Genomic DNA, 16,322 nt, shown 5'->3' on the forward strand with positions numbered 1-16,322 from the left:
GTAGTACTAGCTTTTTTATTGCCCATGTATTTACCTTTATTGAGCTCTTTATTTCTTTATATGGCTTTGAATTACTCTCTAGTGTCCTTTTATTTCATCTTGTAGGACTCCCTTGAGCATTTCTTGCAGGGCAGGTCTAGTGGTAACAAACTCCTCCAGCTTTTACTTATCTGAAATGTCTTAACTTCTCCCTCACTGTTGAAAGATAGTTTTCCAGGATATAGGTTTCTTGGTTGACAGTTTTTTTTTTTTTTTTTCCTTTTAGCACTTTCAATATATCCACCCACTGCCATTTGTCCTCCAAAGTTTTTGATGCAAAATCTGCTGATAATTACTGAGGATCCCTTGTATGTGATGAGTCACTCTTCTCTTGCTGCTTTCCAAGATTTTCTCTTTGCCTTTGCCTTTTGAAAATTTCATTATAATGTGTCTTGGCCTGGTCCTCTATGAATTCATCTTAGTTGTAGTTTGTTGAGCTTCTTGGATGTTTATATTCATAGCTAAACTTTTCAGCCATTATTTCTTCAAATATTCACTCTGTCCCTTTCTCTCTCACTTCCCTTCTGGGACTCCCACTGTGTGATTGTTGGTCTACGTGATTATGTCCCACTGGTCTTTTAGGCTGTATTCACTTTTCTTCAATCTTTTGTTTTTCTGTTTCTCAGATTCAAGAATTTTCATTGCCTTATTTCGTATTCACTGATTCTTTCTTCTGCTTACTCAGATTTGCTTGTGAATCCCTCTAATGAATTTTTCATTTCAGTGATTGTAATTTTAAGATTCAGAATTTCTTTTTGGCTTTTTTTTAGGTTTTCTATATCTTTATAGGTATTTCCATTTTCTTCATATATTGTTTCTTTGAGTTTTTCCACTTCTTTCTTGAGTTCTTTGAGCATCTTTTATTTTATTTATTTATTTATTTGCAGTACGCGGGCCTCTCACTGTTGTGGCCTCTCCCGTTGCGGAGCATAGGCTCCGGACGCGCAGGCTCAGCGGCCATAGCTCACAGGCCCAGCCGCTCCGCGGCATGTGGGATCTTCCCAAACCGGGGCACGAACCCGTGTCCCCTGCATCGGCAGGCGGACTCTCAACCACTGCGCCACCAGGGAAGCCCCTTGAGCATCTTTTAGACAGTTGTTTGAAAGTCTTTATCAAGCGTATCTTCCCTCAGGTCTTTTTCAGGGACAGTGTCTATTGATTTAATTTTTCTTTTGAATGGGCCATACTTTCCTATTTCTTTGTATGCCTTGTGATATTTTTTTCTGAAAACTGGATATTTGAACATAATAAGTGCTTCCTATGGAAATCAGATTCTTTCTCAATCCCAGGGTTTACTGTTACTTGTTATTATTATTATTATTATTGAAGGCTGTCTCTATGCCAAAGATCAGTCTGAGATGTAAATTTAAGGTATCCTCAGGTATTTTCTAAGCCTACACCTTTCCCTGGACATGCATGGTCACTTTCTAACATGTCCGTTATATGCAGTTGTTTTTGAATGTCATAGTCTTTAATGTCTGCCTCCCAAAATGGTAAAAAGAGAAAAATGAAGGGGATACTAAAAGAATGAGAGTTCATTAAATACCCTGGATCTCACCATTGTGGGAGGTATAACAACAATGGCCACCACCTCTTCATCTGCACCTTTGTGATCAAAAGCATCAGTCAGTGATCAGTGAACAGATCGTTGATATCTGAATGACAAAGTCCTTTTTGCCTATCCTGGCTTTCTTTGTGCAACCTACTCTAGGAACACGTGCACAGCTTCCTGCCTCAGATGGGGAGGGGGATAGGTAGCTGCCAGTGTACCAACAGCTGAAACTGACCAGTATTAACAACAGCTTATCTTCCATGTCTTTGCCTGGAAGTTGTAAGCATTCAATAGACTCCACAGTTTCAAGATAGTTACATTAGACAGATTCTGACAGTGCAGTTGCCATGTAGGTGTGGAGACAGATGCCTGGTACTTCCTACTCTGCTATCTTCCCCAAGTCCTCTCTTATGTGAATGTCTAAGTGTCATGCAGCCTTAAAAGTAAAAACAAGAAATGGTAATTATGAAAAGGCTGAGTCTTAAGATGAGCAGTCCTCTGCCAGTTAAAGGATCTACATGTGAATATATTTGATGATATACATTTAGGACAGATCTGAATAGTCAATAAATTAGAAAAGAGTTGCTTTCCTGACAATGGTAGAGTGGAGTTTGTTATCCCTATCCTGAATAAATTTGTAGAAATTACTGGTATTTGTTAATCAGAACCATACAAGTATTTCATGGTTAATACCGTATTCTTTATCTTTCAAAAAACATTTGAAGGAAAGTGGGTGGAGAAAAAGACTGCAAGACACAGAAGATACATAGACTAGCTGGATTCCACTGTTGATGAAGGGGGGTTAAGATATCAAGTTAGTGATGTGTTTGGTGCATAAGCAGCCAGTGAGGGGAATTATAACTTGAAGGTGAACCAAAGCTTCCATGTAAGTAAATTATGGAGCTACTTCTCTACGCATCCCCATGCTTCTTGAAGCTAAAATATAAAAACAGAAATTTTCAAAGGATTGACTACTTAACGGGTACAGAACATAAATCTTGGTAAAGTTATTAAAACTGGACATTTCAGATATAGTCAAATGCCAAAAGTATTTTTAAAAAGATAAAATAGAGTAGATGCTGGTCTTGTGAGGAAAAAATAATCAGATGAAATATAATTGTTATGTCTTTTAAAATTATTTAATCCAACTCAACAGTGAGTTCAGAAGCAATAAGGTAATATATGTAAAAATGCTGTACAGTCAAAACAGTAGCTAGCAAACTGCCTGAACATCTTAACATCTGAACTAGTGAAAACCTCTGCAGATTTTGATGCTATTTTTCTTCAGAATACTTCTAGAATTACTCTTCAAAGTACCTCAAAGTATCTAAACATGTAATATTAATATTTTTCTACTAATCTACACTACAAGTAAGAACACATATGTCATTAGCAGAGTTAACATATCATAAAACACAGAGATTAAGATTTGTTAATTCTTAGAGATTATCCAGCATCTACAGTTCACTTTATAGATAAGAAAATTATGATAAAGAATAAATAACTTGTTTAGATTAGTAACAGTAACAGGACAAGAACTGGAGCATATGGCTCTCCATTTGAAAATGTTTCTATCTACATGAATACTATAGTCAAATTTCAATGACTTAAAATGCAGAGTTAACATCTGAAAAAGAAAAGTCCATCCTACTGTAATACTAGTAATTATTATGTTACTTTACAGACAGCATGACATGTCATGCACCTTGTATCTAAATTCATAAAGGCAGAAACTTGATTAATTGTGCTTAATTACTAAGATACATATCAGTTCCTATCCCCACCATCAATTGTGGTAATCAACATCAGTTTTGACCTGAATGCTATTGTAGAGATATTTAATTAAAATCACATTTCTAAATGCCTGTCTGGTCATATTGTTTAGGATATGTAAAATCAAATATATTAAATAATTATAGGAATATCATTTCATCATATTCAATTGAAAAATCATAAAAGTGTACATTAAATAAAAATTTATGCTTTACTTTGAAATTTTAGCTTCTGTTATGGATGTCATTGATTTGTTTATTGCAAACAGTGCATTTCAGTAACAGTTTCAGCGTGTTCAAAATGTGCAACATATACAGTTTTTGCAATGTAATTAGTTAGAAATTGGGGAAGCTTAATTTTAAAATTGAATTGTTCATGAAAATCTATTTCATACTCTCTATGGATTAAGCAATTTCTCTTCATAAAATGTTGTATAGTTGTTTGAAGAAATTAAGTGTAGTTAATCAGAAAGAACATTATGGTTTGACACTTAATTTGAAAGCCCTGTCTTGAATGCTTGCTTATAGAAGTATATACACCAATGAGAACCTAAATAAGAAATCCATTTATGCTTCAAGTAGATCTCAGTATTTATGTAAGTTAGGGTGGTATTGTCTGTATTTATGTAAGAAATAGTTCATAAAAGTGTGTGTATATGTAAATATATATATATATATGTATTTGCTAAAATGTCTAGTTTATTTTTAGTCTAGTTTAATAGATTAAAAATAGTAAAACAGAATTACAGTGAATTATCTAATTATTGTACATTAGAAGGCAGATCAGTGATTTTAGTCATTTTACTATACAACCAAGTCAGTCCTCTTGATATAAGTGCAGAAGTTGTAAAGCTTAGCTTTAAAAGAAAAAAAAAAAAAAACAGTAAAAATGTCCCAGTGGAGTTGGTAAAATGTTTTTCATCTCTATTTAATCTACATTCATCTGTTTTTCAGTGCCGCCAACAATCACAATGCCTCAGAAATCCTTTAATGCCACAGCAGAGAGAGGAGAGGAGATGACATTTTCCTGCAGAGCCTCTGGCTCTCCTGAGCCCACCATTTCCTGGTACAGGTAGGTTATGCACCCACATCCCTTTGGCTTGTGTCCGTAGTCAGGCTTCCGGAAAAATATTTACAGTCTTATCATTCTGTCCAGAATGGAAACATTGTTTTTGAATTTCAGTTGAAAATGATTTTTGTTTTCAGTTAAGTTGGTTAAATTAACTTGTTAAAGAGAGCAACAGAATGATTTAACACAAGTCAAAGGCTGTGCTCATAGCCCTGGTTATTTTATCTAAAAGACATGTTTCTGGCCAAAATGGGCCCAGGAGCCCTGTAACAAATTCATCCATTTTATTGTTCCTACTAGAGAGTACCCATAAGTGGGAATTCTAGTATGAATGGCACCACTGTTGTATGTGTACATAATTATATTTTATTAGATATAATTGTATATTTTATTTGTGTACCATATTATTACAGAAAAAGCTAGTTGTGTAGAGTTAAATTTCAATAAATTTAATGTTATGTAACAAAATGTTCAAATGAATAAATTCTCTATTCTAAATCTATTATTTTACAGTTCACTTTTATATTTCTTTTGAATTTTAAATGCTATTTGATTTCTATTAAGATCAAACAGATAACAAAATATTCCACTCTTTTAGGTTGTGTCTCACACTGTTAAAAGGGAGATAATTAAAGTTTAAAAATGGACAGTTTTTAAATATGTATTAGTTATTAACTGAGGTTACTACTCAAGCAAATCTGTAAATATTGATAGAATCACTTCTATACTTCATAAATCATATACTATAAGAATAGTCACAAGAAAACAATTAGAAATTTATATTCAAATTGGCAAAAGTGTCCATAATAAGGATTAGGTTTTAAAAAAATATTTTAAGGAGAATAATTGAAATTCAAAACTATTTTTTATTACTTTCTGAACATTTACTGATACTATCTTCAAGTTTCAAACCTTTATTGCTTTAACATAGCAGGTATCAATAAACAAGATATTTCTTCAGACAGGTGTTTCTAGAAGTTCTTTGCAGACAATAATTCCTTTCTGACTCACTGTTGGTATTTTTAAAGGGATTGCACAACGATCATTAACACATTCACCCCAGATAATTATCATGTATCTCAGAGACTTCTGGTTTCTAGTGTGTATCCTTAACAGTCAATATTAGATCTAATCACAGCAAGGAAAATCTCCTGGATCATTCATTGCAATGAACAAATATTGGTCTAGAGTCTTATCCTCATCATTTTATCTTTCCAGAGAGACTGACTTTCAGTTTAGACTATTTTCTTAAAGTTTAACGTTTGTTTAAAATTCTCATATGTAAGTGGAAATATAATTATCATACAGACTAGAATAAATCATATTCAGAGGCTAATATAATTGAATAATTTAAATTCCTGATTTTGCACCTCCATTTTTTCACATGGCATTAGCCTCATTGTTTGGATGGAATAAAATAATAATTATCCTAGTAGCTGGATATATAATATATAATGCGAGAATGGGAGTATGTGATAGTGTTCTTAACAGAGGTAAAATTGGTATCAGAGGGAAGTTTTCATTGTGACATATTTATCTGTAGATATAGACATGTTATCTTTGTGAAAAAAATTCCAAAAAGTATTAGGGCAGCAATGCAGAGAGAAAAATCCAGACACTACCCATTGCATAGAGATAATATTTCCAAGAGGTATGAGTGAAACCAGTAAAGAAGGTAGTTGAAGACAAAACATTGAGGAAAAATAAGAAATTTTCACAAAGAGAACCAGGAAACCAAAGTGGGAGTAAAAGCAGAAACTCTTAATATCACTTTCTTCATTTTCATTCAAATGTTTCTTCTAATTCTGTTGAGAATACCATATGGATTTTTATTGTTAGCCCTTTAAATTGGTGAATTCCATTGATTTTCAAATGCTAAAACAACTTTGAGTTCCTTGGAATGAACTCACTTGTAATGTCTAATCTGATTTTAATCCCACCAGAGTATTTTTCTTCATTCTATTTTTTATGTCTATAAGTTTGATGGAGGCCTTTTTTCCTCTTCCATTTCTCTCTTACCATGCCCATATTTTAATTCCTTTAACATATAGAATATATTTTAATAGCTATTTTAATGGTCTTGTCTACTAATTCTATCATCTGTATCGTTTCTGGATCTTTTTTATTGATTGATTTTTTTTCCTTGTTATAGGTCATATTTTCCTACCTATTTACTGTCCTGTCAATTTTTTACTGGATTTCAGACATGGAGAATTTTATGTTTTGAGGTGTTGGATATTTTCATGTTCTTTTACTTTAGCTTTGAATGGAGTTAATTTACATGGGGAAAGTTTGATCTTCTTGAGGTTGCTTTTAGGCTGTTTTAGGTGGATACAGAACAAGCTGCAGTCTAAGATTAACTTGGCTTCATTACTGAAGCAGTATTCTTGTAAGGAGGCAATTTAATTTGTTTAAATTTGTGTTTTAGGAGGTCTTTCTACTCTGGATGATAAGGATGCAAATTATTCCTGCTCTTTTGTGAGCTCCTGGGATTGTTGTGCTTTATCTTTTCCAATGGTCTTTTCCTTACTCTTGGAAAATCTTACTGGAGTACACTCACTGATTAGTACTCAGTTAGAGATTGGTTGGAAACCTCTGCAGATCTCTGTAGTTCTCTTTCTTGTGCCTTCTTCTCACATTTTCTTACCTGCAAATTCTAGCCACTTTAACTTCTATCAACTGAGAATTCTGTCTTCCAATTCAGATACACTGCCTGACTCTGTATGGGTTCTTCCTCTCTAAGGGGCAGCCTGGAAACTGCCTTCAGGTAGTAAACTATGGTGGTCCTCAGCGGTCATGTGCTACCTGTTGACCAATGGTTGAAAACTGTTATTTAATCTCTGTGTCCAGTGTTCGTGTTATTTAAAATGAGAGAGTAAATATGGTTTTGTTACTCCACTATGGTCATGAGCGGAATTGTTCTCCCTTTTTTATCATTTCCATGAATCCTCTAATCATAACCCTTACTTTCTTTTGCCTGGAAAAGTGGCATTTAGAGAAGTGGTTAGAATTTCAAAGGATGGCCCAGTGGAATTTCATCAGAATCCTTTGGGAGTCTTTTTCAGACATTGACATTCCACAGAAATGTACTATGAATAACAATGAGTACTTTCTATATAATGGGTTTGTTGAGAGAGAAGTATTAAGACCTATTACTTGAGTTATTATTCTTTAATGATGTTTTTAAATTGAGGTCTTTAAGGGAACATAATCTTTACAACCTGACTTCCTTTAAATTCTTCAAGACCTAACTATCCACTTCAAAGCTCAGATCATGGATTTTTTTTCCCACGAAAATTCCCAGAGTATTCTAGCCATCATCTTTTCCATTCTCTTCTATTATAATAGATCCCCTACCCCACCCCTCCCAACACACGCACAAATTATGAATAAATGCATTAATGGGATCTATATTACCCTCTATTACTATCAATCAGACTATGAATTCTTCATGATAGGTGACCCTGTCTCACTCATTTGCTATACTTCAGACCTTTAGCACAATATTTCACATGAAATACAGAAATAATCTCTTTATCATAAAGAACACTAGAACTTAGTTAACCTGCTGCTTATATTACAAACTAAACCTAAGTCTCTTCATCTGTGAATTGATGGGTGAGGAAATCATACTTAAAATTTAGTTATCTGATCTGTGAATGAGAGTGGAGAGGGAAAATGCACATCTGTGAACTAATTGTATTTAACCAGGTTAATAATATAGGGAAAATGTTTCCTAAGCCACAAATGGCTGAAACTTCTAGATGATGATGATAATGATGATAATGAGACAAATGAATACTTTTTTATTGACTAGATTAAGAAATATATTGTATCACTAATTGTGGTGAAAGCCTTATCCATACATAAAATTCTAGGCAAAAGTTCTGAAATCTTGTCATTATTTATACTTCTAAATATTTGATTAGTGAAAATATGAAAAAAAGAAACAGAAAAGTACAGAGCACTATATACTTTTGTCACTAGTATTTGTTAAGGCCTAATTTTTCACCACTCATGAATTTTTGCACATTTCATATTGTATTTACACATGTCAATAAAAACTGGAAAAATAGATATTACTGAGTCATAGAAAGACAAGGACTGTGTTAAGATATGTGGCAGTACTTTCTAGAAAGAAGAACTAGAATTCACTGCAAAGATCATTTAGAGTATCAGAAAAAATATTCTGTTTCATTCTAGGTAAGATTTTTAATAATCCTTTTAGATATTCCTCTTTTTTTAATTTACACTTGTATGGACAAGTAAATCTCCCCACCCCTAAAGGTAGATCCTAAATTTTTACATTTGTGGGTCTTAAAATCAATTAATTGTCCATTTTACCATGTTGACAAGTAAAAAAGGAGAAAGAAAAGGAGAAGGAGGAAGTGGAGATGAGGAAAATAAAATAACATGAAAAAGAATATACAGTATAAGACTTCACACATATTAAGGGGAATTGTAGAAATTGTTTCAGATTTAAATGCATGTAAAATTTTTTTTTACTATAAGTTATTGTAAAGTTCAAAAGATGTTATTTTAATGAACAACAAAACTAGAATTGAAAAAAAATGAACACTATTTCAGTCCAGAAAGACCTTGGAAACTACTTAAAAATACTTATATCTGAGAAAAATTTCTTCTCCTCACTAATGAATTAAATTGTTATATGCAGCATAATTTCTATAACTGTTTTCATGTAATTCTTTCCTCTTACCCTTTTATTAGCAGTACCTATGTGCAATATAAATTCATTATTTCTTTAAATTGCCTTTGAAGGGTGTTTCCATAGAAATTATATTAAACGTGTCCCTGGAACCTAGTAAAGAAGTACATTTCATAAATATGTGTTGACTCACCAACATGAAATGTGTGTTTGGAATTTAAATCAGAAAATAAAACTTTTTTTTTTTTGCTAATAATCAAAGTGAAAATTGAATAAAAGTGTTTTTTGCCTAAGATGAGTGTCAAGATTTCAACACAGCTCAAACGTTATTTTTGTCTCTAAAGTCAAAACAACTTACAAGTATAATTTTAATATTTATGCATAAATTCTATTGAGCTAGTAAAAGTGTATGTTTGACTGGAATATAACTTTATTTGTCAATGACAGCCATGAAATATTGACAGTTACAGGTCAAAAAGTTGAGTATGATCTGATCTTAAGTTATGAAGTCAGGTATATGAAGATCAACCTCTGTTTTCTTCTTTAGGAATGGCAAGTTTATTGAAGAAAATGAAAAGTACATACTGAAAGGAAGCAATAAAGAACTCACTGTCAGGAACATAATCAATAGTGATGGGGGCCCGTATGTCTGCAGGGCCACAAACAAGGCAGGAGAAGATGAAAAACAGGTACTTCTCCAAGTCTTTGGTAAGTATTATAGCATAGTAGTTAAAACTGTAATGTCTAGAGGGGGGTCTGAGTCAAACTCTACTCTGTCACTTATATGAGCTATTTAAATTTCCAAACCTAAGTCTCAGTTTTCTCATCTCTAAAATATATTTTAAAATTGCAGCAACCAGATAGAATTATTTTAAGAATTATATGAGATTATACATGTAAATTTTTGTAAAATATTTGCTGACTAATAACAGAGGCTGAAAGAAAATTCATTTAAATTACACATATTGGGATCTATTATATTATTTATGGGTTGATCTTCATAAATCTTTAAGTGAAATATGTTGGGATCAGTTTTACTTTTAATATATTAATACTTCAAAAGAGCTCACCTATAAGGCTATACTTTGGAAACATTGACCTGTAACCATAATTAAATACTCCCTTTTCATTTTATTAAAAGGAAATGTACATAAATATCTTCCATATTTACTAAGAGCCCTATTGCCTTCTTTGGGGAGCTTACAAACAGTAGAAAACCGGTAAATTAATTTTTAATTATTGATTTAGCCCCTATTATATTTGCAAGAGGAAAATTTTTGCTGGTAAATATTTAGAATGTGATTGTTCTCTTTAAAAAGCAAACACTAAAAATTATAGGCACTACTAATATTTAGTATGCTTTCTCCATTTTTAAAAACATTGTTATCAAAAAGCTTTCACAACAAAGAAAGGGGAAGGAAGGAGGGAGTACTCCATAAGAGTAAATGCTCTTTGGTGACCTAAATGAGAAGGAAATCCAAAAAAAAAGAGGAGGTATATGTATATGTATAGCTGATTCACTTTGCTGTACAGTAGAAACTAACACAGTATTGTAAAGCAACTATATTCCAATTTAAAAAAAGAATAAAATAATACATGAATCTGGTATTGAACTTAAAAAAAAAAAAGAAACTACAGGACAAACAAACAACTACAGGATTTCTTTAACAAATAAATTGGGTGGGGGCAGTAACTAAATATGGGTCAAAATAGACATAAGAGGAACCTCAACCAATCACAGTATATAGGCCTCATTTGGATCTTGATTCAAACAAATCAACTGTATAAGGTTTTATGAGACAACCATGGAAATTTGAACACTGAGTAATTGGTTACTAATAAAGTTGTGTTATGTGTTATAACAGCAACAAAAAAAAGAGTAAGAAGGACCAGTGGTTGCAGTTGGCAGAAGCAGGCATATTACTTAGACCAAAAGATAAATGGTAATACATGTGTGGACACATCCTCTGACAGCTGGTCCTGTAGTAGCTGTAACAGAAATGTTTTTCTATACTAGAGAGATTTTCATAAAGCTTATATTCAAACAAAATAAGACAGACAATAAAGAATATACCAAAGTATATTAAAAAAGAAAATTGGAATAATAAGATGTTCTAAGAAGAAAGTGAAACTAGATTAATCAGGTAGTGTTGGGTAAAAAGAGCTGTTATTTTGGAGATCATGGTGTTGGAAAGTTACTCAGAAGGGAAATGTTTAGATGTGTTTACATAAAAATCTTTAATGATGAGAAATCAGCAAAGCTATGAGCCAGGAGAAAATTGTTCACATAGAGGGAAGAGTAAACAAACTTAAAATTATTAAAAATTATAGAAAGCATCTAATTTGTTCCATCAGTATTTCCCGCTTAAGAAAATGTTCTCTATAAAATGTAAATGCTAAATATGACTCAGTATAAAAATAAATTAATAATTAGAAATGATAGTGTTTGAGATAATTCCAAAGGATAAATAATCTCAATCTACCTCAATGAGCTCATATGAAATATTTAGTTACTTTTAAAAATTAATCTGGCAGTAAGAACACAGACAAAGAAAGTTTCTAATATTTTTGTCCTTTCAAATAGAAAATAATGAATGAAATATAACATGCCATATCACTGTATAATCACTTTGTATAGTAACACTGAACAGATTTGTATTGTGTTTGACACAAAAGCATGTATATAAAGTGGAAATAAAACTAAATCCATTAAAGTCAATGGAGTAAACACTGAATTGTAAAAATATATAGGCCATGTTTCTGATATCAGGAATCTAATTTTCTAGGATTAAGAACAAGTTATTTATATTTCATAATTGATTGCATTTGGTGATTAAAAAGAAACCTGTTACTTGTTCTGAAATAGTAAGTGCTGGCTTTTATCACTTTTAGGTTCAAACAAATAAAAACTTAAGAAATGCCAATAATACAGAATTTAAAAACTTAAAGCTCTTTGGTATATGTAAATTTGTGGAGGGATGTAACTTTTAATATTAATGTAATTTAAATTACTAGACATGATGTTTTGGCTTTTATAGAAGTCATAACTGTAAAGAAACAATTATCTACAATATGGAATAATATTAAGGTAGTCTGAGGTCAAAATAAATCAGCTAGAATAATAAAGGTTAAATAGTATGTATATATATTTACTTGATAAATATTTTAAACATTGCACATAATTACACTTACTATATATTCAGAATACAATCATTATTTTTCTTCTTTGGTTTTTGTTTTTAAAGTTTAAGAGATAATCACTATATAAGCAGATGTCATACACAGACATACACACAGAAGTACTCATGTGACTTTACAAGAGGAAAATTTTATTTTTTAGCTTGAGGAAAAAATAATAAAGTGGCTTTTAATTGACAAAATCTTGGAAGGAATTATACTTTTTTATGTTGGTTTCTAAACCACTTAAAATTATTTTTGTAATCATAATCAATAGCATTATTTTCTAGCTTTTTCTCCTACAATTTGCAACTCTCCTGGCACTCTTATAAAGCAAAACATGACACTATATCTGCTCAAAGTTAATAATTCCATACTATGCTAAAGGGTACTTAAATTGTCACCATGAATAGTAATATTTCCTCCAATACAGATTGAGTAATGTATATATTTTTTACAGTACAGCCTCACATAATACAGCTTAAAAATGAGACTACATATGAGAATGGTCAAGTCACACTAATATGTGAAGCAGAAGGGGAGCCTATTCCAGAAATCACGTGGAAAAGAGCAGTGGATGGCATCACTTTTTCCGAAGGTGATAAGGTAACAGCAATTTAATATATAGTGTTTTTCAAAACTATTGTATTGTATTGGCCAAAAAGTTCGTTCAGGTTTTTCCATACCATCTTATGGAACTTTTGGGTGAAACCAATATTTTCAGTGTTTTGCATATAATTAAATATCACATTGGACTCCAATTTATCAAGTAACTTGTAGGAATGCAATAAATGGTTTAATTCTTAAAAAGGTGACTCTACCACAGTTAGCCTAAAAATAAATTCAGAGGAGAAAAAAGTCAAATTGTAATATTTAAAGTTGTTTTTCATTGAGCCAAAAATCTTAGGTTTTTAATATTGTTTCTTAAGTTTGCCTACATGCAAACTTTTGGTATAAACTGTATCTATAAAATATCTTATTGCAATTTCAATTCCTCCACCTTGTGCTGTGAAAATGAAAATAATTTAAATTCACAAAATTCTGGCTGTCATTTAACTCTTAACTCTTTAGTATTATCTTTATGCAGTAGGACAGTAGGTTTCTGCCTTTATACAATCTATAACCTGATAAAGACCAAGACGTACAAACACAACAAAATACAGCATTTTGGTAAATGTCACTCTCATGTAAATTGGTGAGTTTTCATCAAATGCATTCAAGTTCCTAAGAAATCAAGTAAATATTATCATATATTTCACTGCACTCCATAGATTTTCATTATCGCTATTTTTTGTAACTATTTATATAAGGCCCCAAGTATAAACCAAACTGAAACAGAAAGAAAAAGGCACTGGATTAAGAATATGATGGAATTGGCATTTTCACACATGTAAAAATTATCAGATTAAACACTTAGATCTCTTTTCTTTCTCAGTGTTAAAGAGCAACCTTCTTAAAACCTCTTTCATTTGTTCAAATCAATTTCTGTTGAAGAAAATTATTTCTAAAATATAAGTACCTTTGACTTACCAACATTGATAGCAGAAAAATTTGAACTCAGTTTATTCAAAATATGCTTTCTATCCCTCCAACTCATCATGTAATTTTAACAACATGCTAACTCCATAAATTGACAAAGAGGCTTCTCCCTGGCCATTTACTATTTATCTTTTGAAATAATGTATTCCTGCATATCACCCTTCTTAGCCCCACTTCCTCCTCATGATGGCATTTTTAAAAGCATATCTTTTGGCAATAGTTACACTATTTTGATATACTTGTTTTATATATGAAAGTTGAAAATCAAATTTATAAAATGTGAATGACATTGGCATTCTTCTGGCAACCCAGAAAAATGACATAGAGTTTGCTTTCATATTTTTTTTAACTACGACGGTGCATTGCCAAATCTGGAAAGGAGTTATATCTCCATAAACTTCTTTAAAATTGTCCAAAAAAATTAGATATATATAAAACTGTAGATAACTGTTTTCATTGTCAGTTTAGTACTTTTCTTTGGACAAAATCACTCAAGAATAATGATTTTCATGTTTAGGCACCCTTATTAATTATACGTTCATATTCCTAACTCATACTTTCATTATTTTTTTGTACTATATATTTCCTGAAAGTTCTCTTCTCAAACATAGCTTTTACTCTTCATTTAATAGATGTTTCCTTATGTTCATACCAATAATGAGAGGTACATTATATTCAGTTATTTTATGAATAAAACGTTATCAAGTAACCAGAAGACCATGATATTTTATTCTATGCCCCAAGCCACCAAAACTACATACAGAAATTTCTTTGATAACAGTTGTGAAAAATAATCACCTAGTTTTTGTTTGCTAAGGACTATGTCTATTAAAGCACACATCTTTTTGTTTTTCTTTTGCTTTGTCACAAAACCATTATAGAAACCCTAATACACTTTTGTTTTTCCAAACACAACTATTATCCAGTAGATATACAAATTAAGACTACTCACTTCCTATCCTGACTTTTCTCCAAAATTATTTTAAGAACACTGCCTTATTTCCTGGATGGTAAGCCTCCTTTCTCCTAACATTCCTAGTTTCTTCAACAGCCAAAATTCAAAAATGGAAGAGTTGAGCTGAGCCTTGAAGTAAGTCACATGTAGTTTTGAATCTCAGCTCAGCCATTTATGTTGCTTCAGCTTTGGCAATACTATGTGAAGTCTTTTTAATATGAGTTTCTTCATCTTTAAAATATGGATAACAATACTTATTTCACTTTTTGGTATTAGATGAAGAGTACATTGTAAAATGCATATGAAAGTCTTTAGGATATTGTAAATATTCAATAAACTTTGTTTCTTTTTCATATTGCATAAATATTGAAGCATAATTTATCTTGTTTCTATTATTTTGAGTAAACTCAAATTGTTAATAGACTCCATAAAGTCTGATAACTAAAGTCTGATTAAACATTACCATAGAGTATATTGTGATTATATCTTTCTTGTCATGAAAAGTAACATGAGATTGTATTTGCCTTAAGAATCACTTGGAGAGCCTGTTAAAATGCAGACTCTAGAATCCCACTTTCTGAGGTTGATTTCGAATGTAAAGCACAGGACCTAGGAGTACTTTAATAAACTCATCAGTTGGTGTTATATGGATGCTCTCCATGTCATCCATACATTGGAAAGCAGTTCTCGAGCTCTAAGTCAAATGAAATTGAACAACTTATCCTTTCAACAGAAAAATACTCTTGACAAATTACTTGGCACCTTGGCACCTTGATAGGGGCTTGGAAATCACAGAATAAAACAATCAAAACTTTTCATTACTATCAATGAAAATGATAATTGTGTAGGTCATAGTGAAATATCATCAATAATATATTTCAAACTAATAACTCCATCCAAAAATAGGAAAATATATTTAGCAAACATGTTCATCATTGTAGATTTTCAAAGAAAGGGGTCTCAATTAATGTAGTCACATGTATATATTTTCTGCAGCTATAGTTCTGTAGCACTATTGGACTATGCATGTTAATGGTGTAGTGTAAAGTATCTTTGCATAATATATCCTTCAGAAACAACAACAAAAAGTATAGTGCTTAAACACAGAACTCTTTTAAACTCATAACTATTTTCTCTATAATCTACTTTAATGCATCTTCCCTACATTTAAAATAATATATGTAATTTAAAAAACTCTCTTGAAAAATTAAAAAAATACATGTAATATGTAAGAAAAATACAGTATGCACTTGCTTTAGAAATATTTTTGTAATATCCATTGTTATTTTAAGATATTTTGTTCTTTATTTTACTTTTTAAAAAAATTTACAGTTTTACCTCACTAACTTTTAATTATACATTTATTGAAAAAATATGGGCAATTTATTTTAGTGGTAACTTGATAATTTTTCATTAAAATATCAATTTACTTGGGTTATCAAAAATTTTATTAAATTGATAGCTTAATTTTAGCACATTATTTTTTTGGAGTCATCCTAAGATACATTTGTGTATAAAAATTAGAAAGCCCTGACCTCTTCATTTAATAGATG

At 31.3% G+C, this 16,322-nt stretch overlaps 1 protein-coding gene across 1 annotated transcript in view; it reads left to right on the plus strand.

Moving 5' to 3' along the window:
• Positions 1-16,322, plus strand: part of NCAM2 (neural cell adhesion molecule 2) — a 211,530-nt gene that overhangs the window by 34,390 nt on the left and 160,818 nt on the right. Inside the window, exons 6-8 of the mRNA XM_065875896.1 lie at positions 4,318-4,435; positions 9,646-9,806; positions 12,736-12,881. Coding sequence (XP_065731968.1) covers positions 4,318-4,435; positions 9,646-9,806; positions 12,736-12,881 — 425 coding nt within the window. The remainder of the gene's footprint in view (positions 1-4,317; positions 4,436-9,645; positions 9,807-12,735; positions 12,882-16,322) is intronic.

Source organism: Phocoena phocoena, chromosome 4 (assembly GCF_963924675.1).
Source record: "Phocoena phocoena chromosome 4, mPhoPho1.1, whole genome shotgun sequence".
NCBI classification, from domain to species: domain Eukaryota; kingdom Metazoa; phylum Chordata; class Mammalia; order Artiodactyla; family Phocoenidae; genus Phocoena; species Phocoena phocoena.